At 37.7% G+C, this 24,909-nt stretch overlaps 1 protein-coding gene across 2 annotated transcripts in view; it reads left to right on the top strand.

Moving 5' to 3' along the window:
• Positions 1-24,909, top strand: part of Tsp (Thrombospondin) — a 72,477-nt gene that overhangs the window by 34,897 nt on the left and 12,671 nt on the right. For both annotated transcript variants that reach the window (XM_067764929.1, XM_067764928.1), the window contains exons 7-9: positions 3,835-4,011; positions 4,142-4,259; positions 24,014-24,108. In XM_067764929.1, coding sequence (XP_067621030.1) covers positions 3,835-4,011; positions 4,142-4,259; positions 24,014-24,108 — 390 coding nt within the window. The remainder of the gene's footprint in view (positions 1-3,834; positions 4,012-4,141; positions 4,260-24,013; positions 24,109-24,909) is intronic.

Consider the following 24,909-nt stretch of genomic DNA (forward strand, 5'->3'; position numbering starts at 1 on the left):
TGATGGTGCTTTACGGACGCAGATTCGGTAACAAAGCACCATAAAGGTACTAGCCCGACCATCTCCGGAACGATTAATATGATCACATTAAACCTTCTAGGCCATATCCCCACCTTCAAGTGCCATGAGGAACTTGGAGTCGCCAGAGCCTCGCCTGCTAAACATGTGTATGATACATTCATATTTGTAATAGAATTCCTCTTGCGTAGATGAGCATGTGCTTATCGGACGGTGTCCGACGACACGATCCTTATTTCATCTCGGAAAATCCCAGAAGATCTACTGTCAAGTGAAAGTGAAGAGCCATCTAAAAATGCCAAGAAAAGCACAAGGTCACGAACTATAGTTAGGTGAGAAGAATCTAGGAAAGGGCGCTGGAACTTCATGTCAGTTCGGAATATAGCAGAATGGTACCAGCGGAAGCACGACGAACTAAAATTACTACCTCACGCAGACATTATTGAGTGGGCACGGCGGAGTATCAACATAAACTCAAGGCAACCTACATATAAAATAAAGTTTCTGAGCATATACATACACAAACATGAGTAAACATGAGCAAATGCATGATTTTTCTTACTGATACAGAAAGTTTTTACAAAAGCAAAGCACTTGGTTATATATTCAGGTTTAGCTTGAAATTTGTAGTGTGTAATATCTTCGTACTTTATTTGGTTGGATTTAAATTAAATAATAAACTACAAACATAGAAAACCCCGCACCTTTTTTTCTAAGGACTCTAGTCGATTTTCTATAAAACTAACCAAATTCAGCTAATCACGTTCGTTTTTGCATTGAAAATACATATATGTGCAATGCACATTGTGCGTACAGAGCTTTTTGTTGTTAGTTGCTCTATACAGGAATCGAGATAGATATAGACTTCCATATATCAAAATGATCAGCATCGTCCCTCCGTTAACATGATAAGTTGAGTAAATATTGAGATATCTTCATCAAATTTGGTACACGAGCTTATCTGAACCCAGAATAGATTGGTATTGAAAATGAACGATCGGATGATAACCACGCCCACTTTTTATATATATAACATTTTGGAAAACACAAAAAAACCTGATTACTTAGTAAATAATACACCTAGAATGATGAAATTTGACGTGTGGACTGATATTGAGACTTTTGATAAAAATTTGGGAACATTTGTGATAAAATCAATTTTACAAATATTATTAATCATAAATCAAAAATCATAAAACCTATCGTAACAAAATTCGGCAGAGTTTGCCTTTACTATAAGGAATGATCTGAAGAAAAATTAACGAAATCGGTTAAGGACCACGCCCCCTTTTATATAAAAGATTTTTAAAAGGGTCGTGGACTAATAAAACAAGCTATATCTTTGCAAAAAAACCTTTTTAACAATGGTATTTCATTTCCCAAGTGGATTTATAACAAGAAAAAGGAAAAACTTCAAATTTTAAAAAATGGGTGTGGCACCGCCCCTTTTATGACTAAGCAATTTTCTATGTTCCGGGAGCCATAACTCGAAGAAAAATTAGTTCAGAATAGAACTATATGTATATGTATGTATGTATTATAACGCAGCCTTGTAACACTATTAAGCACAAAAAGCAAACAACAATAGCATTTCAAGTATACAGCTGGGTATGTAATGTTCGGTTCACCCGAACTTAGACTTCCTTACCTATTATTTATAAGTTAAAACTATATTAAACACTTTATCACAAATTATTTCACTGATAAAACATCACTTATTACTTGAAAATCTACCTTGAAACTACCGCCCTTAAGTACTTTTTTAGCGACGATCTGCTCAAGTGCACCGAAGCACACGATTTTGCTTCGGTTATTTCGAAGCATCGGCACGAACAACAAGTATTTAAGCAATATGTTTTGATAAACAAAGCCGCATTGTATGATGATTGATTAGTGCGGGTGGTCAGCTACCGCTGTGGTGCTTGTTTGTATGTTTGTATGCCTGCACAAGTACTTATACATACTGCTGTGTTAACATCTTTGCTGACGGTATGGAGGAATCCTGAATGTACGTAAGGTGTAAAGTGTAGGCGTAAGCACACCTAGATCAATAGGAAGCTAACTAAAAAATGTAAAATTTAGAAGTTATGGAGACCTCCGGGCTCCCCAGTTTGATACCCACCGAATAGTTTACTCGATTTACTAGTACATCCACTAACCAACGAGAAAAAGACTTTGTAAAAAATAAAAATTGCACTGGCGCATATGGGAGAGGTAGTCAGTTTTTCGCGTTTTCTGAACATTGCGATTTTTCGTGTTGATCGCTGTTTGGCTCCAAGTATGCGATATGTAAAATGTAAATGCAGGCGTTGTGTGGGGCATTGGTATACTTTATGGAGAACTACAGAATGTGTTAGCTAGGCGTAGTGAGTGGTATTGTTGGTATTCTGTATGGAGTGATACAGAATGTAAGCGTAAGTGTAGCCACTACACTGTAGTGTAATATGAGGACAATGTCATAGCAATAATAGAGTTGATATGAGCGAATTCATATAGAAAATCAGGGCAATGAAAAGAATGCAAGGGATTGTAAAGGAAAAATCAGGAAGAAAAGAAAGCAATAAAAAAATTAAGGGTTCATCATAGGTGTCCTAATGACGAGGTTTAGACCAGTGATCGCTTAGTTATCGAAGTGCTATCGATTACTTAGGCCTTCACTAAGTTGAAGATTTTTTACTCACGAGCTATCGGTTTGTTATCAAAAAAATACCGAACTTTCATCGAAAGGTTATGAATTATTTATCGAAAAACTGTGGATATATTATCGAAAAGTTATCGGTTTATTATCGAAAATTTACTAATTATTAATTTTTTATCGATAATTCATCGAAATTTATCGATATATTATAAAAAGATATCGATTTCTTATTTATTTGTTACCGGAGTTTGATCAATTTATTATGAATCGTTTTATCGACTCATAACGACGACTCGCCGATTTTTTTTTTTGATACAGAAACCGATAAAACTTCAATATAAAATCGCTTACTATAACTTACCGATAATTTGACGAAAAGTGTACGTTTACGCATTGAACTTCGCAAGTCTGGGTATTAAGGCAATAATCTCGCATAGCACAGCATCTAAAAGAGTTAAGAGTGTAATCAGTCTCTGTAAAGAATCGGGACAGGGAGAAGCATACATCTATATTGGGTCGCAGGGCATATGAGAATAGATGGGAATGAAAAATCGGAAAAATAGGGCGCATCCCTCTAAGGTCTCTCCGTATACGTCCCAATTAGATTGGGCAAGATTAAGAGAAGGCGAGAGGTGCACATGATATACCAACGGGAAGGGTTTGGGTTCAAGCGCGGGGCTGTAAAGTGTCGAAGATTATGTGTAGGTCTTACAACCTTAGACTAGCAAAGTTGCTTCTTTAATCAAAAAGAGAGGACTGTACACTCATGACGGGTATTCCGACCGGACACTGCATTCTAGCGTCACATGCCTTGAAATTAGGCTTGGATGAGTGATACAGCTGTCAGATCTGGAAGAAGCAAGTGGCATAAGTCCTATGCAGCTTCTAGTATTTGCCAAGAGGACGGAGTTATTTTATAACTTACGTCCTGGCACCTGATAGGGGTTCTTCTGTTTGGTCGTCAAAGACGTTCTGGTAACACTATGGACACATTTAGATCTTAAAGATCTAAACTTAACAAAGTTTGGAATAACTCTATGGTATTTAACTACACAACACAACTATGCAACAACAACAAAGCTTAAACTCAACTGTCTATTGTTGTTTATTCATATTTTTTATTCTGAATTTTCAATGACAATAATGTTTTTTTTGCACTTCTCCGCTCTCTTACTCAGACGCCATCGCAAAATCATTGTCCGATCTTATGGCATTGGTAAAATTGCTACGCGAAGATATTGCCAACCAACGTCAGGAGATTGCCTACCTACGCCGTTTGCTTGAAAATTGTGCCGGTTGTAAGGAGCCAAGTAATAGCAGCACAACATGTCGCAATGCCAATCCTTGCTATCCAAGTGAGTATATGCACAACAACAAAGAGGCATAAACTAAAGCACATACAACATATGTATTTGCATATTTTTGTATTTTGTTAATAAAAATGTGTAAAATGTTGAACATTTACGGTTTGTCACCACTTTGCAGGTGTTGAATGTCATGAAACGCTCAGCGGTCTAAGGTGTGGTCGCTGTCCGATGGGCCTTGTGGGAGATGGTAAAATTTGTAAGCCTGGCGTCACTTGCGCTGATCGACCATGTTTTATGTAAGTAATGAGAATTAAGCGTTAATCTTGTTTATTGTGTGGGTATAGGGAAGGATACTTTTTCTCAAACAAGTTTCTGTTAAGTAACAAATATCCTTACAATTTAGCCCTTAGACTGTCGAGGAAGTATCCCGATAAGAAGATCTCCTAAATTCATCTTATTTTCTGCACATGTCTGCCTTCTGCGTGTTATATTTGCTATAGGAACATTTCCAACGTCAAATACACAAAATTCTAAATTCCCTTAATATGAAAAAAGTTGTCCACGATCAATAGCTTATATTTAAAAAAAAATTCCAACGTCAAATACACAAAATCCTGAACTCTCTTAATATGAAATAAAACGATGATAAAAAATGTTTGGAGCTACCTTTATATAAATGGACCAAGAAATAGAAGGCGATTTTTCCTTTAATACAGACATAGTCTTGTTGAATTTTGACTAAAGAACTTTAACAATAGCTCCTGTAAAAGAATTTTGGGATTTAAAACTATAAAGGTGGAGCGAAATCTTTCAATTTAAGGCAAACCATGTACCTGGGATTAACTAATTGATTATTTAAAATTTAAACACGCAGTCTACCTTTATAATTTTAAATCCCAAAATTCTTTTACAAGAGCTATTGTTAAAATTTTTTAGTTAAAATTCAACAAGACTATGTCTGTATTAATGGAAAAATTGCCTTCTATTTTTTTGTCCATTTATATAAAGGTAGTCCTTGAAATTTTTTTATAATCTTTTTATTATCAATTTTTTAGTACTGCTTACAAAAAGTCAATTGCAACTTTGATTAGTAATTTAAGTAATTCCTAAGTGAAAATTCTTATCTTTATTTATTTGTTCAAAACAGCAATATTTAATAGAATTAGTGGAATTTTCGCTGACAACACTGGCGAAAAGAACAAAATTCCACCTCGCATCATAACAAGCGAATTCAACCTCGTTTGTCAGCTACTTAATTTGCACAGATGAAAATCGTGGTGAAATTCGCATACACCTAAAGGTCTAAAAGAATCGTGGTGAAAGTCGCGAACGCCTAAGAGTATGCAAGGACGTGCATTGAGTTGGGCCTTCAAAGAGGTGGAATTCTACAACGCCTGCAACACTCAGGAGGCTAGCCATGAAGGTATGGCCTAATCTTCTAAATAGTTCGACTTGTGCGTTACGTAGCTCAAATTTTTTGATCTAACATTACACTGTCACCGAGTTTTAAACTATATTTCAGGTTTCAAATCTCTAGGGAGTTAGTTAAAAGTCGATTGCAAGATTCCCAATTTAAAACTAGTTTTCTCAATATCTCGATCCATGCGCCACCTAGCGGATTTTTTTGATAAAATATCGCATTGTCACCGAGCTCTGACTTACGACCCAAGTTTCATGTCTCTAGCTCATCGCGAAGCTACTCGAAAATCGATCGCAAGATTCCCCCCGTTTTTAAAGGATTTGCAGTTATCTTGACTAGCGCGCCACCTAGCGGAACTTTGTTTCCTATAAGTTGTATTGTCACCAGGCCTCTAAATAAGTGCCAAGTTTCAACTCTCTAGGTAACCGGGAAGTTAGTTAAAAATGGATTGAAAGATACCCAAATTAAAATTAGTTTTCCTAATATGTCGATCCATGCGCCACCTAGCGAATTTATTCTGATCGAATGTTGCATTGTCACCGGGTTCTGACCCACAGCCCAAGTTTCAACTCTCGAGCTCATCGGCAAGTTACTCAAAAATCGATCTCAAGATTCCCTTCGTTTTTCAGGGATTTGTAGTTATCTCAATTAACACGTCACCTAGCGGAAGTTTGTTTTCTATAAATTGTATTGTCACCGGGTCTCGAACTATGTGCTAAGTTACAAGTCTCTAGGTAATCGGGAAGTTAGTTAAAAATGGATTGAAAGATTCACAAATTAAAATTAATTTTCCTAATATCTAGATCCATGCGCCACCTAGCGAACTTTTTTGATACAATATGGCATTGTCACCGTGTTCTGATTTACGGCTCAAGTTTCATATCTCCAGCTCACCGGGAAGTTACTCCAAAATCGATTGCAAGATTCCCTGCGTTTTTTCAGGGATTTTCGTTTATCTCGATTCGTCTGCCACCTGGCGGCATTTTGTTTTCCACGAATTGTAGTGCCACCGACTCGCAAACTATGTGCTGAGTTTCAAGTCTCTGGATCGTCGAGAAGTTAGTTAAAAGTCGATCGCAAAATTTCCATTTTGAAATTAATTTTCTGTATATCTCGATCCGTGCGCCACTTAGCGGATTTTTTTTCACTTGCATAGTAATGTCTCTCAGATCTGAACTATGTTCTAAGTATCAAGTGTCTAGCTCAACGGGAAGTTACTGAATAAAGACTTCTGCGTGGGTCAAAAATTCGTATGGAAATGAGGGAACAAACATGAAAGCGACTTAATATAAAGGTAAAATAAAAAAGTTGCCCATGATCCGTAGCTTATATTTGCTATAGCAACATTTCCAACGTCAAATACACAAAATTCTAAACTCCCTTAATTTACTTTCTATAAGTCTTGCATTTGAAATAAAAAACATTTCAAACAAATAAAATATTTTGATATGCGAGAGCAGAGCTAACTACAACCAACCCAAAAACTAATAAATAAACCATAAAAATAAATAAAAAATAAAGAAATTTCTCTCGTGGGCACTGCTCTATTATGCACTTGCATTTATTTGCAATAATTTAAAAAGAAGTGTGAGGTCTACCCCAGTTAGATTCCTTAGATAAAAAAAACTCTCACCAAACCTCGTGGGTATAGGTACAAACATAAAAAAATGCTAAACAAAAAAACTTTAAATACCAAAACAATATGACACATAAATAAGTTAAAGTGACATTAAATGCATGCTTATTGTGTCAAATTTGAATGAAAACAAAACGTATTGAAATATGAAACCAACATTGGCGCATGCACTACAATAAAATGCAGTAAAAAGTAAAAAAAAAATAAAATAAAAAAATCAGAATCAACAGAATGCACTTACACATGTAGCGCACATAAAAAAACAAGCGTCAAACAGGCAACCTGTTACAAAGCGTTCGTGCGCCTGCGCAGTAACTGAACTAAGCAAGCATACCAACGATGAGGGATGAAGGGATTTTATTGTTTGTTGAATTGACCAAATAAACAATGCTTGTGCTTTTGTTGTTATTATGCTTGTTATGGTTGGTTGGTGGTTAAAGGTAAATTCACATAAATTTTAGCGTAAATTACAACACTACCGAGTAGAAAGATTCTTAAGACAAAACAATAAACGCGACTGAGGTAACTGATATACCTGAGAGGACAACAACAAAAACAAAAGATTATCTATTAAAAACCCACATACTTACTTAGTTATCAACTCATGAGTGCTATCTTCAAATATAATGAATTTGAATGGGCAACTTTAGATCGTATATGGATTTTTTATTATTGCTTGCGCGCGCACTCTTTTGAACTCCTTCAGCGCGCCTTCAGCTCACATGCCTTGAGATTCGTTTTTTTGTATTTGTATTTCATAGGGTTACACTGATTTTTAAGCAGCAATTTGCATAATATATAAATTATTGTTTAACTATATATACATAGATCCGTTGTGGCAACATTGTCGTTAATGTCAAATTTTATTATCAATGAAAGGCGAACTTCGTTGCCGCCAAGGAGCAGAAGAGGAGAGTAAATAGTCGTTGGTATTAGTAACCTAATAAACACAAAAACAAGTATGATTCACAACATGGACATGGCAAAATACACTAGAGGAAACTGCAAGTCTGCCAAAACAACGCGCTAAGATCTGCCACTGGATATCTTCTTATGTCACCATAATATAATCTACACAATGAGGCGAGAATATTTCCCATAAAGAAGAAAAATGAGATGCTAAACAAGCAGTATCTGTTGAATACCCAGAAACCTGCGCATCCCAACAGACATCTGATTGAAGATGCCCCGCCACCCAGGAACATAAGAAGTCATCTCCGTAAGCACCATTAAGAAAAGAAGCACAAAAAGGCCCTCAGAGACATTCACAGAAAGGCGGCATATTCGTAGGCCAACAAATTCCGATGCACTCCGTCCTTAAAGATAAATGCCCTGTATTCGCAGTAGAGGAAAGCAACATCCCCAGGGAGACGCGCGTCACTCTAACTCAACTTTGATCTGGATATTGTATTGGGTTAAACCCTTGCTCATCCAGAATCAGCCCCGTCATATCTAATGTGTGCAGAAGTCAAATAGATTCTGGTAACACTATGGACGCATTCAGTGAATGTGAGATCTTATCGCGTTCGTTGTGCTTATTGGGTTATATACCGCATATGTAGTACAATGTTATTAGCAGTGGTAATGCTTCAATGGTAGTACGACGCGGCATGTGACGCTCAGATGTCTCATACGCGGGGTGCCTTTTGAGTCTGGGAATATAGCTAAGTTCTAAGCGTTCTTGGCTCAAATGCTTAACAATTAGAGAGCATTAATCAAATAAGCACAAATTGGAAGAGAAGCACGGCCTAAAATCTCTTCGGAGGTTATCGGGCTTAGATACTAGAATCTAGCCTAATTGCTGCCTAGAAATCTGTCAACTCTGCCGCACCTAGTAGCTAGAGCCTTCACCTCGAGTAGAGGACATAAACACGGAATGTGCTCAACCATCTCTCCCTTCAATCTGCACTGCATATATCTGTTGCTACTGCCAGCATTTGATGCCAAAAGGCAGTGCCCAGCTAGTATGCCCATCATAAGCCTTAAGTTTTCTCTCTTCAAAGATATGAGCATTTTTGTAATTCTTATATCATCAGATTTGCACTTGATCTTAGAAATTTTGCAGTCATTGATGCATCAGATGCAACTCCTACCCACATTTGTGGCATCTGCCGTCGCTTCACCGAGTGCTGCACCCTCATTTGCCCACACGTCGGCCTTTTTGTTACCTTCTATCCCTTTAAGAACTAAGAAAAGGTGTATGGTCTGGTCTGGGCTAAGTCTCTCCAATGCTTGTTTGCATTCCAGGACACTTGTTGATGAGGTATTGTTTAGGTTTATTGCCTTAATAGCCGTTGAATTCCGCTACTTACAGGTATCATCACGGAATACTGCACTGTCACACCTATGATGCGACCATGGTGAGTACCAACGAGCTCCCACCTTAGAAGAAATCAATATGAGGTGAAAGAAGTTGCCATTCTTCACTCATTAAAGAGTGTAGAAAAATGGCATATCTGATTGGAAGTATGTGCGTGCACTAGGCACAGTGGGCTTATATGAATAAACCAACATTACTGAGGATGACCATGTAAAAACCCTACCAAGAATAAGGCTCCGGACAAATACTAGACTCATACCACCCTTATAGCTGATTCGTTATCCGACGACATTGCCACTTCTAAAAGCTTCCTCGCCCTCGCTCCTAAAGTTAAGCTATGACAATTAAGCCAAAGAACTATTCAGCAACTGTACCAATTATCTGAGCTAGTACTATCACAAAGTTGTATTGGCAAAGTCATCTAACAGAATGTCATCCACCAAATTTTAAAGAAGCATACATCTTGCTATGTCGTGTTGGGATAGTTCTTACTATTGGGCTTAGAACATATACACCGTCTGTAAATGCATCGACTTCCGGTTCGGAAAACCCCTGCACTCAGCTCATGAAATATTCGAGTTGAAACTTCCTTGAGCTAGTTGTTGGCAACCAATATGAGCTCTACAAATGTAAAGAATGGTGCTACGGCGATATTATTGAATACTCTCTGCACTTGAAGTATCAGATTTCGAAAGACCTAAGTTTTCAGTTAAGAGCTCAGTCTTATGTTCTAGACTAAATAGCGGTAATCAAGAAGAAACTGATCGCTTGCACGTAGAATTAGGTCTGTTCGAAATATAAATGAGTTTCTCGTAACATCTTTATTGCCATGAGTCGGGCAGAGAAAGAATCAAATAGTAGATCTTTCGAAATTAGAAAAGAGTTTTTGCCTAATATTCGCCAGAATTGAACACGTGTTAAAATAAAACCGGAATCTAAAATAGACGGGACGTTGCAGATCTTGAAATTATTTCTCTCTGTGTTATCGTATGTATGTGGTAAACAATATTTTTTTTGGAAAAGTAGTCGGTGCCGTTACTGGGAAAAATTTAAATGCGCTCTAACTTCGCAAATATTTGAAGGTTTGCAAAATTTGTGGAAGTGCGAACGTGGAAGTAGGAGTGAGACTTCGAGTTGGAATGGGAGTGGGAGTTATATCAGGAGTGGAAGTAGAAGCGAGAGTAAAATTGGGAGTGGGAATGGGAGTGGGAGTAAGAGTTGGAGTGGATATGGGAGTGAGAGTGAAAATGATTGGCAGCTGGGGGAGAAGTGGGAGTTGGAGTGGGAGTTGAAGTGGGAGTGAGAGTGGGAGTTGGAGTGCGAGTGAGAGTTCGAAGGGGAGTTGCAGGGAGATACATGGAATAAAGGATGGAAATAGACGAGAATGGTATATAGAAAGAAGAGGGGAGGCGCGGCTAACTTTTTGAATGAAGGTAAACCAGTTTTCGGGCAGGACAAAATCTGCCGAGTATATTTGTGGCTTAATAAACTATATACCCACAATTTTGCTAACAAAATCATGATTAAACATGCCTCTCAACTCAATTAAACCCTTTGTAAGTATTGCTTTGTCTGAAGACTTTTAAAGTCACCCACGTACCGCTGCAACTTGGCTTTATGACACTTCACACAATTACAAGTTTTCACACAAAAGTGAAATAAATTATCCGAGTGACAGAAAACTTCATTTAAAATGGATAAGAAATAACTTTAAACTCTTTTATGTCGATGTTAAAAATGTGCACCAACTAACGTAGTAAGCATGTTTTATCGATTTTCTTATACACTCGGTGTGGCATATGAAGGCGCCTTATCATCACTAAGTAGCTGCCCTTTGAAGTCATAATAAAGGTAAAACATTGATGCCATATGTTGAGTTGTGTGTGTGTGTGTTTTGTGGATCCTCCAGTGCACACATATACATACTTATGTATGTGTTTGCATTTTGTTTTCATTTTTATTTGCATGCTATTTATCTGACAAATTGGCAGTAAAAAATACATAAAACGACATTATCACGATCACCTGTTGAGTCGTTGGTGCCAACACTTTTGACTGGATATTCATTTTTCATGTTGTTTAGCTGGCGATAAAGAATGCGTTTAAGAGGAATTTAGGTGTGACGTGTATCGGAAATTATTGATTGATTTTTAGTAAATTTTTTTTAGTACTCAGGAAGAAGATATGTACATAAAAATGTAGAATGTGGGAAAACATCTGAGGTTTCAACTTTGCCTCAGTAAATTCAGGACTTCGAAAACGAGTGATATCTAAGCTCGAGCTGACTGTCGACCATCTTAGATGGCCGCCTCTCAATGAAGTTCCACAGTGCCATGACTTTCCCTTTATTATTTCTTCTTGCCTATATAAGAACAGTCTTGGCATGGTCTGTGGTCAGAGATTGTTGTCGACTTAATTTAGTAAAACTGAAACACTAGTGGAAGGTCGATATCGATTGATATCTAAGCCCGAGCTGATTGATAGATAGACATCTCTCAATGAAGTTCCACAGTGCCATAACTTTCCCTACATTACTTCTTCTTGCCTCTATAAGAACAGTCTTGGGATGGTCTGTGGTCAGAGATTGCTGTCGTCTTAATTTAGTAAAACTGAAATACTAGTGGAAGGTTGATATCGATTGATATCTAAGCTCGAGCTGATTGATAGATAGACATCTCTCAATTAAGCGCACACTACCATGACGTTCCCTATATTATTTCTTCTTGCTTATATAGGAAACAGTCTTGGGATGGTCTGTGGTCAGAGATTGCTGTCGACTTAATTTAGCAAAACTGAAACACTAGTGGAAGGTCGATATCGATTGATATCTAAACTCGAGCTGTTTGATAGATAGCCAGCCACCTCTCAATGAAGTTCCACAGTGCCATAACTTTCCCTACATTATTTCTTCTTGCCTCTATAAGAACAGTCTTGGATGGTCTGTGGTCAGAGATTGCTGTCGTCTTAATTTAGTAAAACTGAAACACTAGTGGAAAGTCCGTGTTCTCATGGTTCAACTTGCTTTTATTGGCGCTGCGTTCTTTGCCTTCTTGTAAACGATTCCTCTCCATCAACTACAGTAATATGGCTGGTGCTCCATCTTCTTCTTCTTCTTCTTCATGTAGTAGTGATACGCCCCATCAATAGGTGCGATCACTCACAAATTGTGATCGATATCCTCTAATGGTGGCCGCGGTGGTGTTGTGGAAATGTGCTCGCCTACCATACCGAAATGGCTAGGTACAAGGCCTTTAGTGAAACCTTTAGAATACAGTTGTTTCAACTAGAAAAAGAAGTTTTCTAAGCGGAGTCGCTCCTTGGCATTACTCTGGCAAACTTTACCAGTTTATTTCTGACATGAAAAGCTTCCCAGCGAAATTGTATCTGCTTGTGCGAGTATGTGTCGCTCGGAGTCGGGATAAAACATGTAGGTCCCATCACGCCAATCTATTGGAAAATTTGTTAAGTATCACTACGCAAATTGAGGGAGAAGGTCGGCCAGGATCTCCTCTGAGTTATATCGTGCATCTCGTGCACATCGTGTATTTTTTTTTTATTATGAGTGAGCTGTAAACTTGGCAGCTGCTACCAAACCTCCTGACATGATCTAACATGATGAGATCTTGAGAAGGAGGACGGGAATTCGTGACGAGCTAAGCAGTCGCTGTATTGTGGTGGTAGCGTGCTCCACCTACCACACCGAAGTTCCTGGGTTTAAGCGCCGGACAAGCAACATCAAAAATTTAGAAACAAGTTTTTTTCAGTCAGAAAAATAATTTTTCTAAGCAGGGTCGCCCTTCGGCATTGCTTTGGCAAACACTCCCAGTGTATTTCTGTCATGAAAAGCTTCCCAGCTTAACCAAAACTGCTTACATATACCGTTCGGAGTCGGCATAAAGCATTTAGGTCCCATCCCACTAAACTATAGGAAAAATTTGAAAGTAGCACTATGCAAATTGCGCGAAAAGCTCGGCCCAGATCTCCTCTGAGTTTTATGGTGCCTTGTATTTTTTTATTATAAGTGAGCTGTAAACTTGGCAGCTGCCACCCAACCTCCTAACATGTTGAGACTTTGAGACGAAGGGCGGTGGTTTGTGACGGCTAACATTTAAGCAGAACACAACTAAAATATTTCTAAAAGCTTTAAAAAGTTAAACTTAAAAAAGTCTCGACTTCATTGATCGACAAGCTTGTAAGTTTCTTAAGCATGGTAGTGGGTGTATGAGTTTCTATCAAAACTAGTCCAAATCTGATTGGTGTTTTGGCATAAGTGCCACTTTACTAACCACCATTAATGCGTACTCGATATGAGAATGACATTAGCAAGAACACTTAAGAATTCAAGGCTGTCACTCAATCAAAAAACACAAAATATTCTTAGCATTTCATTCATTTATTACTTACATTGTAGATCATTCCCTGTCAGCTTTTCTTTGTGCATAAATACATACCTAGATAAGTACAAACATAAGTACGCTTAATCATGATAGGCGTCTTTTTAAAAATAACCGACACACTTAGCAAAAGTGTAGAGCTTTTTAAATATTTAAAAAAAAATCAATATAAAACAAGTAAGGACGGACTGTCTTTGGCTGTGCCGAAGACTTCATACCTTTCATGAATGGGGCCGAACAATAATCTTATCCCATTAGTAATATCCAAACAATCGGTTGTATAAGATAAGAAATGTACAATGAACAGATGTGCATACCTTAGCGATTTTTAAGATAAATATAAAATAAACAAGTAAAGGTGTCTAAGTTCGGGTGTAACAGAACATTATATACTCAGCGTGAGCCTCAATTGTACATTTCATTTCAGATAAATTACTTTTCTACATAACACGTGGCACCGCCCGTTTAAAAAAAAAATGTCTTTCCTTTTACAATAAAACTTGATAAGTGAAATATCATTGATTCAAAACTATTATTGCGAAGTTATAGCTTATTATTCTAGTCTACGACCCTTTTAAACTTGTTTTATATCTAAGTTGCTATGGTCTTTAACCGATCCCGTCCATTTTTTCTAGAAATATTTCCTGCTATAGAGAAAATATGTGTACCCAATTTTATTACGATCCGTTAATTTTTCTTGGAGTTATGGTTCCCGAAACATAGAAAATTGCTTAGTCACAAAAGGGGCGGTGCCACGCCCATTTTTTTAATTTAAAGTTTTTCCTATTTTTTGTTATAAAAACACTTGGGAAATGAAATACCATTGATATAAACCTATTCTTTGCAAAGATATTGCTTATTTATTTGTCCACGACCCTTTTCAAAAATCGTTTATATAAAAGTGGGCGCATTCCTTATAGTAAAGGCAACCTCTCTGCCGAATTTTATTACGATAGGTTTAACGATTTTTTATTTATGATTAATATTTGTAAAATTGATTTTATCACAAGTGGGCGGTACCACGCCCATTTAAAAAAAATTTTTTAATTTTTATCTAGAGTCTCAATATCAGTCCACACGTCAAATTGTAACATTCTAGGTGTATTATTTACTAAATAATCAGGTTTTTAGTGTTTTACAAAATGTTATATATATAAAAAGTGGGCGTGGTTATCATCCGATTTCGCCCATTTTCAATACCAATCTATTCTCGGTCCAGATAAGCTCGTGTAGTGAAGATATCTAAATAGTTACTCAAGTTATCGTGTTAACGGACAGACGGACGGACGGACATGGCTCAATCAAATTTTTTTGTATACCGATGATTTTGATATATGGAAATCTATATCTATCTCGATTTCTTTATACCTGTACAACTAACCGTTATCCAATCAAAGTTATAATACCCTGAGTTTCACGTTTTTGTGGTCTGCATGAAATATCTAAGACCATGAATCACTTATCTCAAAAATATTGACGTAAACATTTGAAGCTTCTATCTGTTAAAATGGGGCAGAAATTACGAAAAGTATCTTATCTGAACAATCGGTTGTATGGGATATATACTATATATACCACCGATCTGTACAATTTTTTCAGACAAGAATTAATGCTCTATACGTAAGCATTCAGTGAAATTTAAGCCTCTATATGTTAAAATGGAGCAGTAATTGGGAAAAGATTTTTATCTGAACAATCGCTTTTGAGGGATGTATGCTATATAAACGACCGATCTCATCCATTTTTTCGGACAACAATATGTGCAATATACGAAAGCATATGGTGAAGTGTGAAGCTTCAATCTGATAAATTGAGCAAGATATGACAAAAATCGTCTTTTCTGATAAATCGGTTGTATGAGGGATATATGCTATAGTGGTCCGATCCAGCCGGTTCCGACAAAAGTCTAATTGGACACCTTAATATACCCGCTCACCAAATTTTATAAAGCTATCTCGAAAATTGAGGGACTAGTTTGCATACAAACAGACAGACGAACAAACGGTCATGGCTAAATCAACTCAGTCCTTCATCCGGATCATTTCGGTATACTTATTGGTGTGTCTAACTATTTTCCTTTAAGGACTTACAAATTTGAGGTTCGTGACAAAGTTAATATACCATTTCATTTTCATGAAAGGTATAATTACGTGGGCGTATAGCAACGGTGGATGTGAATCATGAACTACGTTCGCTCGAGTCTCTATAGACGTAGAATGAGGCAAAAATTTGTTGTGCTTATAATTATGTGTAGCTATGTATGAACGACTATGAGTCATTTGTTATATTACTGCTTTACTAATTTAGTTGCTGTTTAGTTGAGCCTTCAAAGCCTACAGCTTCACATCTTCATGTGAAGTCATTTCTCATCCAGGTAGTCATTGTTGCGCCATCTTTCAAAGGCTCATGTTATACAATAAAGCAAATACATATGCACACTAATTACTGGCAGTTTACAAAGCAAATAAAGTCATACATAGATCAAGTCATTATATCACTTGAATGGGCACACCCATCATATCGTAGAAGCTCATAGGGATTGAGGTCGTAGTTGTGTATAAGTTTCAGTAGGATGGCAGCTGACGATTTCATAGATAAATTTGTCTGTGTCGATTTCTTGGGCTAAAGTTGAAAGCTTTACTTTTTTTACCTTTTAATACGTTCTCATATGCCTGCATATATACATACATACCGATATATATAAACATACTTAAGTATTTCTACATTATTAATTTGTTTCTGATCGCATGGGAATTCTTTTAGCTAAGTAGTACAATGAGTGACCAGTCAGTCATTCCTTGCGATCACTTACCTATTATGCACACGCATACATATCTAAACCTCGCTTCTATAATATTTCACACAAAAGTAGCGAATGGCAAATGGTAAAGGCGAACGGTCGAGAATGCGAATACGAGTTCAACTGGGAATGGGAACGTGTAACTAAGTGCGTAGGCGAACAAGTCCCTAATAAAAGAAAACAACAAAAACTCACAGAAATCCAGAATATACAAGGTGTGTATTAGTAATGAAAATACCGCTACTTTAAACTAACAAAAATCCCGAAATCCCGCAGATCCGTTAAAGTTTGTCTTGCCTAAAACGTGGCTTTCATTTATATCGAAAAGTGTTTTCACTCCCAGCTTCACTGCAGCTTGAGTGCAGGCCTTGTGGACACAGCAGTATAGCGCCATCTAATATCGTGCAAACTGAATATATGGTGCCGTGCCTGTGCTTCGAAAGAGATATTGGGCCACAATTGAGCCGGAGGGTTGGTACCGGGGTGCAGAAATGGCAGAACATGCTATACACGTGAATACGGATGGTTGCAAATTAATGGAAGGGGTTGGGTCTGCTGTTTACTGTGTCGATCCAGAAATAAGTAGATCCTATAGGCTGCCAGATTACTGCAGCGTTTTGCAAGCGCAGATTATAGCAGTGAAGAAAGCAACAGAAATTCTGGAGGAAGCGTGCTTAAGCTGCAGTCGCGTTAATTTATACATTGATAGTCAGGATGCGACTAAGGCAATAATCTCACACAGTACTCCATGAAGAAGTGTTCTGGAATGCAAAGAAGCATTGGAAAAACTTCGCTCAGGCCGGATCATACATCTTTACGGATTCCCCGGTCATAAAGGGATAGAAGGTAACGAAAAGATCGATGAGTTGGCAAGGGAAGGTGTTGCACTCCCTGAGTCGACGATAGACGTCCCAATCCGTTTGGGAGAAATCAAAAGGAGACAGGAGTTGCATATGATCCATCAAGCAGGAAAGGCGTGGACAAAAGCGCGGGGCTGCAAAATTTCTAAGGTCATGTGCAAAGCCTACGATATTATACTCACAAAGTGGCTCATATCTCTGAAGAGAGAAGACTTAAGACTCACGATGGGCATACTGACTGGACACTGCCTTCTGGCGCCACATGCTTATAAATAAGTTAGGCCTCGTCAGTAAGAGCAAGTGTAGGAAGTGTGAGCTGCAAGAAGAAACGGTTGAGACCGTTCTGTGTTCATGTCCTGCGCTCGCCATATCAAGGCTCCAGATATTAGGGGCGGCAGAGTTGCCAGATCTTGAGGCAGTAATTAAGCTGGGTCCTAGAAAACTGCTAGTATTTTACAAGAGGACGGAATTATTCTATAACATATGCCCTGGTACCTGTTTGGGATTCTTCCGTTTGGTCGTCAAACAAATTCTGGTACACTATGGACACACTCAGTCCATGTGAGGTCTTTATTGACCGGCCAGTTTAACCTAACCTAACCAGCTTCACTCTCCCGCATCATAATCATTATTAATGGGCGCTTAATTAAATGCTTAAGCGTTTTTAGCTGTTTCGTAACAAGTCACGCGAACTATGCCTGTTTCGCGATAACTGACGCCAATTGGGAGCACAAAGGGAGGTCGAGACATGCTCCACCTGCCACTTTAAACTCAGTGGTGGTCTTCCCTACCTCTGCGGTGTCAATTGAAATACTTTCGTGAACGGAGCGCCATCGTCCGTTCGCATAACATCTTTGCGTAAAACTCATAAAGCACATCATTATACCTCCTTCGAAAGTTGCCGTCGTCATCACGCGGAAGACCACAAATCATCCGGAGAAATTTTCTCTCAAATACTGCAAGAACCGTTCCATCGTCTCTCGATACGTTTCATGATTCCGAGCCATACATTAGGACAGGTATGATGGTCAACTTGTAAATCGTGCTTTTTGTTCGTCGAGAGAGAACCCTACTTTTCACTTCCCTCTCGCTCTTACTATTCTTCTCTCTTTCACATTCCACCTCACTCTCTATTTATTTTTCCATCTGCCTTAGCTTCTCAAACTACATCTTGTTGTTGTTGTGTTAAGTATTTGACCCCATCCAAAAGGTAATGCCAATCACAAATCGATACCGAAATCGTAGGAAGTCAGCGGAATATCGCGGTTTGAGCAGGGCTGAACATTGCTATTAATTGCATTGGTTCTACATTACAGTTAAAAAAAAATGGACGGTTGCGTATGCGGGGTTGATTCCAGATAATCAAGTGTTTGTCCTGTTATAGTATCCAGATCGAAGTTGAACCAGAGTTACGCTTGACTCCCTGGGAAGCCAGCAGTCCTCATCTGCGAGAATTGGATATTGGAGTCTGAGAGCGAAGTTTAGCGGACATGATATGCCAAAAGAATTTACCGTCTGTGCGCAGACTCATTATATTCCACCTCCACGATATAACATTTCCAGTTCCAGCATAAAAATACCAAGTTAATTGGCTGCCCCCTGATTGAGGAAAACGAACCCAAATCGACCACCTCGTAAGTTAGTAAGTCCAAATATCGACACGGACCACCACCTTGTGGAGTATGCTCGCGTTTTCGTTACGCGAAGAAGGAAGAAAGGCGCCTAGTTTGAAAAAACAAAATGTGAGGCAGAATGGCGTGAATTCCAGCACCTTTAAAGGCTGGCTGCTTGGAATAGTGCTCGAAATTTTCACCAGAAAAACAGGCTTACGAGGGAAGATTTCAAGATCGTGCAGATTCCTGCGGGAATGATAATACATTTATTCTCATTGCTATACAGCTATGGAGATGACTAACCCTATACCTTAATTCCTGGCAATGATCTTCTTACAAGCGCCCCTGGACATTCTCGCCAACTGTGAGTGCGGTTCCTGATTAATTTGCAGCTACCCTCCGTGGTCGGGATATATGAAGTACCTTCCAATACCGTGATTGTATATTCAGCTTTTATTGCTTCAGCATGCTTAGCGTGTCTCCCGGCTTTACCACATGTGGTATCCAAACCTTGGTATTTGGTATCATGGGGATCAGTGGTCTATCCATCATCTTCAATCATACGCCACCTTGTCTTTGAAGGTCTGGAGCAACTCCCTGTAAACCTTTCCAAATTTGCGTTATTGGTGCAGGTAATCAGTTTACCCCATTATACCATTCAGCTGTTTTGAAGGCTGGTAGCGCTTTATTTTTGGTTCATTATGCATCATCTTTTTTATCACAATACTAATTAGCTCCACTTCTACGGATCTCCACATTTCGGTAGACATCTGCCCATTGGGGTAGCTACAATCTATTAGTGCTACAATGAGGGACTGCTTCGCAACTTCGTTCATATTCTTCGCGGGAGCAACAGGAGCATCAGCGTTAGCTCCCTTTAATATCTCCGAATAAGCTGGAGTCTGAAGATTCCTCTCATTCCGGCTAGCTCGCCTCTTATTCTGGGGCTAAAAAAATGCACCTGCCAACAACAAAGCGTATCTTTGGAATAAGAAAGCACAAAAAGCATGTACTGTCCAAAGAAGGCATTTGGAAAAATTTGCACAACAACAAAGGCAAAAGCTGAATGTGTTTGTTAACCGTTCAGTCATCGTGTGAGGATGGAAAGTTTCACGTTTTTTGTGGTCTTTATGATATAGCTATCACCATGAATCACTTATCTCAACAATATACATATGATGTAGGCGTAAGCATTTGATGAAATTTGAAGCTTCTAGCCGTTAAAAAGGCGGCAGATATAACATTTTATATGGGGTATATAATATATATACAACCGATCTCTATGATTTTTTCAGACAACAATATATGCTATATACGTAAGTATTCGGTAAAATTTGAAGCTTCTAGCTGTTAAAATGGGGCAGAAATTACGAAAGGCTTCTTAGCTGAACAATCGGTTGTATGGGATATATGCTATATAAACGATCGATCTCAATCATTTTTTCAGACAACAATATGTACAATATACGAAAGCATATGGTGTAGTATGAATCTTCAATCTGATAAATTGAGGAATATATGACAAAAATCCTTCTTTTTGAAAAATCGGTTGTATGGGGGATATATGCTATAGTGGTCCGATCCGGCCGGTTCCGAAAAATGTGTAATCAGACACCTAAATATACCCGTTCACCAAATTTTATCAAGATATTTAAAAAATTTAGGAACTAGTCTGCATACAAACAGACAGAAGGATAGACGGAGATGGCTAAATAAACTCAGCTCCTTCATCCTGATCATTTCTGTATACTTATTGGTTGGTCTACCTCTTCTCCTTTATGGACTTACAAGGTATAAAAACATTTAAAAATTGTTAGCTAATAAATTTTGCTGCTATTTTTGTGCTCACAATTGTATATATTTGAGCAGCGTGCCTTTTTAAGATTATCCCTTACCACAATCATATTTGTAATAGTTAAATTTCACTGATGACTTTCTGTTGTAAACAAATAAAAACAAGTAAGGTTAAGTTCGGGTGTAACCGAACATTACATACTCAGTTGAGAGCTATGGTGACAACATAAGGGAAAATAACCATGTAGGAAAATGAACCGAGGGAAACCCTGGAATGTGTTTGTATGACATGTGTATCAAATGAAAGGCATTAAAGAGTATTTTATGAGGGAGTGGGCCATAGTTCTATAGGTGGACGCCATTTAGGGATATAGCCATAAAGGTGGATCAGGGTTGACTCTAGAATGCGTTTGTACGATATGGGTATCAAATGAAAGGTATTAATGAGTATTTTAAAAGGGCGTGGACCTAAGTTCTATAGATGGACGCCTTTTCGAGATATCGCCGTAAAGATGGACCAGGGGTGACTCTAGAATGCGTTTGTACGATATGGGCATCAAACGAAAGGTGTTAATGAGTATTTTAAAAGGCAGTGGGCCTTAGTTCTATAGGTGGACGCCGTTTCGAGATATCGCCATAAAGGTGGGCCAGGGGTGACTCTAGAATTCGTTTGTGCAATATGGGTATCAAACGAAAGGAGTTAATGAGTATTTTAAGAGGGAGTGGGCCTTAGTTCTATAGGTGGACGCATTTTCGAGATATCGCCATAAAGGTGGACCAGGGGTGACTTTAGAATTTGTTTGTATGATATGGGTATCAAATGAAAGGTGTTAATGAGTATTTTTAAAAGGGAGTGGGCCTTCGTTTTATAGGTGTTCGCCTTTTCGAGATATCGCCATAAAGGTGGACCAGGGGTGACTTTAGAATTTGTTTGTATGATATGGGTATCAAATGAAAGGTGTTAATGAGTATTTTTAAAAGGGCGTGGGGCTTAGTTCTATAGGTGGACGCCGTTTCGAGATATCGCCATAAAGGTGGACCAGGGGTGACTCTAGAATTCGTTTGTGCAATATGGGTATCAAACGAAAGGAGTTAATGAGTATTTTAAGAGGGAGTGGGCCTTAGTTCTATAGGTGGACGCATTTTCGAGATATCGCCATAAAGGTGGACCAGGGGTGACTTTAGAATTTGTTTGTATGATATGGGTATCAAATGAAAGGTGTTAATGAGTATTTTTAAAAGGGAGTGGGCCTTCGTTCTATAGGTGTTCGCCTTTTCGAAATATCGCCATAAAGGTGGACCAGGGGTGACTCTAGAATGAGTTTGTACGATATGGGTATCAAATTAAAGGTATTAATGAGAGTTTTAAAAGGGAGTGGTGGTAGTTGTATATGTGAAGGCGTTTTCCAGATATCGACCAAAATGTGGACCAGGGTAACCCAGAACATCATCTGTTGGATACCGCTAATTTATTTATATATGTAATACCTGCCAAGATTTTAAGGGTTTTTTATTTCGCCCTGCAGAACTTTTTCAATTTCTTCTACTTAATATGGTAGGTGTCACAACCATTTTATAAAGTTTTTTCTAAAGTTATATTTCGCGTCAATAAAACAATCCAATTACCTTACCATATTTCATCCCTTTTTTCGTATTTGGTATAGAATTATGGCATTTTTTTCATTTTTCGTAATTTTCGATATGGAAAAAGTGGGCGTGGTCATAGTCGGATTTCTTTCATTTTTCATACCAAGATAAAGTGAGTTCAGATAAGTACGTGAACTGAGTTTAGTAAAGATATATCGATTTTTGCTCAAGTTATCGTGTTAACGGCCATGCGGAAGGACAGACGGACGACTGTGTATAAAAACTGGGCGTGGCGTCAACCGATTTCGCCCCTTTTCACAGAACACAGTTAACGCCATAAAAACTATGCTCCTACCAAATTTCAAAAGGATTGGTTAATTTTTGTTCGACTTATGGCGTTAAAAGTATCCTAGACAAATTAAATGAAAAAGGGCGGAGCCACGCCCATTTTTAAATTTTCTTTTATTTTTGTATTTTGTTGCACCATATCATTACTGGAGTTGAATCTTGACATAATTTACTTATATACTGTAAAGATATTAAATTTTTTGTTAAAATTTTACTTTAAAAAATTTTTTTTTTTAAAGTGGGCGTGGTCCTTCTCTGATTTTGCTAATTTTTATTAAGCGTACATATAGTAATAAGAGTAACGGTCCTGCCAAATTTCATCATGATATCTTCAACGACTGCCAAATTACAGCTTGCAAAAGTTTTAAATTACCTTCTTTTAAAAGTGGGCGGTGCCACGCCCATTGTCAAAAATTTTACTAATTTTCTATTTTGCGTCATAAGTTCAACTCATCTACCAAGTTTCGTCGCTTTATCGGTCTTTTGTAATGAATTATCGCACTTTTTCGGTTTTTCGAAATTTTCGATATCGAAAAAGTGGGCGTGGTTATAGTCCGATATCGTTCATTTTAAATAGCGATCTGAGATGAGTGCTCAGGAACCTACATACCAAATTTCCTCAAGATACCTCAAAATTTACTCAATTTATCGTGTTAACGGACGGACGGACGGACATGGCTCAATCAAATTTTTTTTCGATCCTGATTATTTTGATATATGGAAGTCTATATCTATCTCGATTCCTTTATATATGTACAACCAACCGTTATCCAATCAAACTTAATATACTCTGTGAGCTCTGCTCAACTGAGTATAAAAAATCAACATATAAAAATGTTTACTCTGCCAACTCGTTGATTTATTAAATCACCCGAGGGTGATTATCCATTTGAAAATCCTATCGTTACGTAAACGTTTTAATAACCTTTTCTTGTAATTGTAATTTGTCTGCTGAGCAAATAAATCATCTTCATCTCTACAGAGTTTATGCCGCGCATGCGCATATCACTCTTCTTGTTGTACCTTTTTTTCGGCGACACAAAACATTAGACAACAAACAATAGAACATCGAGTGAGTGCGACTGAGCACTTTTGACTATTTGCGCTGGTGTTGAGTACTTACAAAGTACATTGATAAATCGTCGTTCAAGGTCCATGAATTGCTAACATAAATGTGAATGGATTGTTACTTAATTTTTTTTTTTATAATTTTTTTAAATACATTTTTTTTTGTGGTCAAATAATTACTTCAACATGTTTTTGTAATTTTCTTTGCAGTGGCGTACAGTGCCGTGACACATTAAACGGTGCCCAATGTGATTCTTGTCCGCTGGGATATGAAGGTGATGGACGCTCGTGTACAGTACGCTCAGGTAAGTGAGGTTATCATAGAGTTTAATCTTGTAAGATCTTAAGAATTTATAGGATTGAAATTATACTTAACAACTTCCCTGTCCAATGAGTCATATGTGACTCTTAAGAGCGTATTGAAATAAGTTCATGAGTCACATGTGACCTATTTCTTTATACAAATTAAAGACGCTTTCTTGGTATGAACGTGTCGTTATATATTTGTGAATTCTATATGAGCGTATATCAAAAGACCTAAACTTTAGGAAAATGAAAGAAAATTTCGAAATTTTTTTTCTGATACCTTTTTCTCATTTTCTTCAATTTTTGTATATACTTCTAGCTTCAATTAAACAAAAAAAGCACACTATACACGATTTTGACATTTATATATCAATTTACCGTTATTGTGATTCGAAAACTTAAATTATTTCTGATGGTCATATATGTTCACATGTGACTCATTGAATGTGGTAAACAAAATTGTTTTTGCTACGTTCAGGGGTCACATTTGACTCAAAAAATAAAATAGCCAAAATAAGGTAAATATATGTCAAAATATTTATAAAAATAATATTATATAATATATATTCATATTATTCAATTAAGCAATACAAAAAAATAATGGGCGTGGGGCATTCTCAAAGCGCTTTGTATGGGGACAGGGAAGTTGTTAAGATTGGATGAACAAATGAATTCTTCAATGGAGCCTAACATTTTCTAATGAAGCTGGCGCATAAAGTGTTCACCTGAAGTTGTTGTTTTTTGAAAAAAGATAATTTTAATTTTGTGAAATAGCAGTTGCGAAATTGATTATGTTTCAA

This window comes from Eurosta solidaginis, chromosome 2, assembly GCF_040869045.1.
Source record: "Eurosta solidaginis isolate ZX-2024a chromosome 2, ASM4086904v1, whole genome shotgun sequence".
NCBI lineage: Eukaryota > Metazoa > Arthropoda > Insecta > Diptera > Tephritidae > Eurosta > Eurosta solidaginis.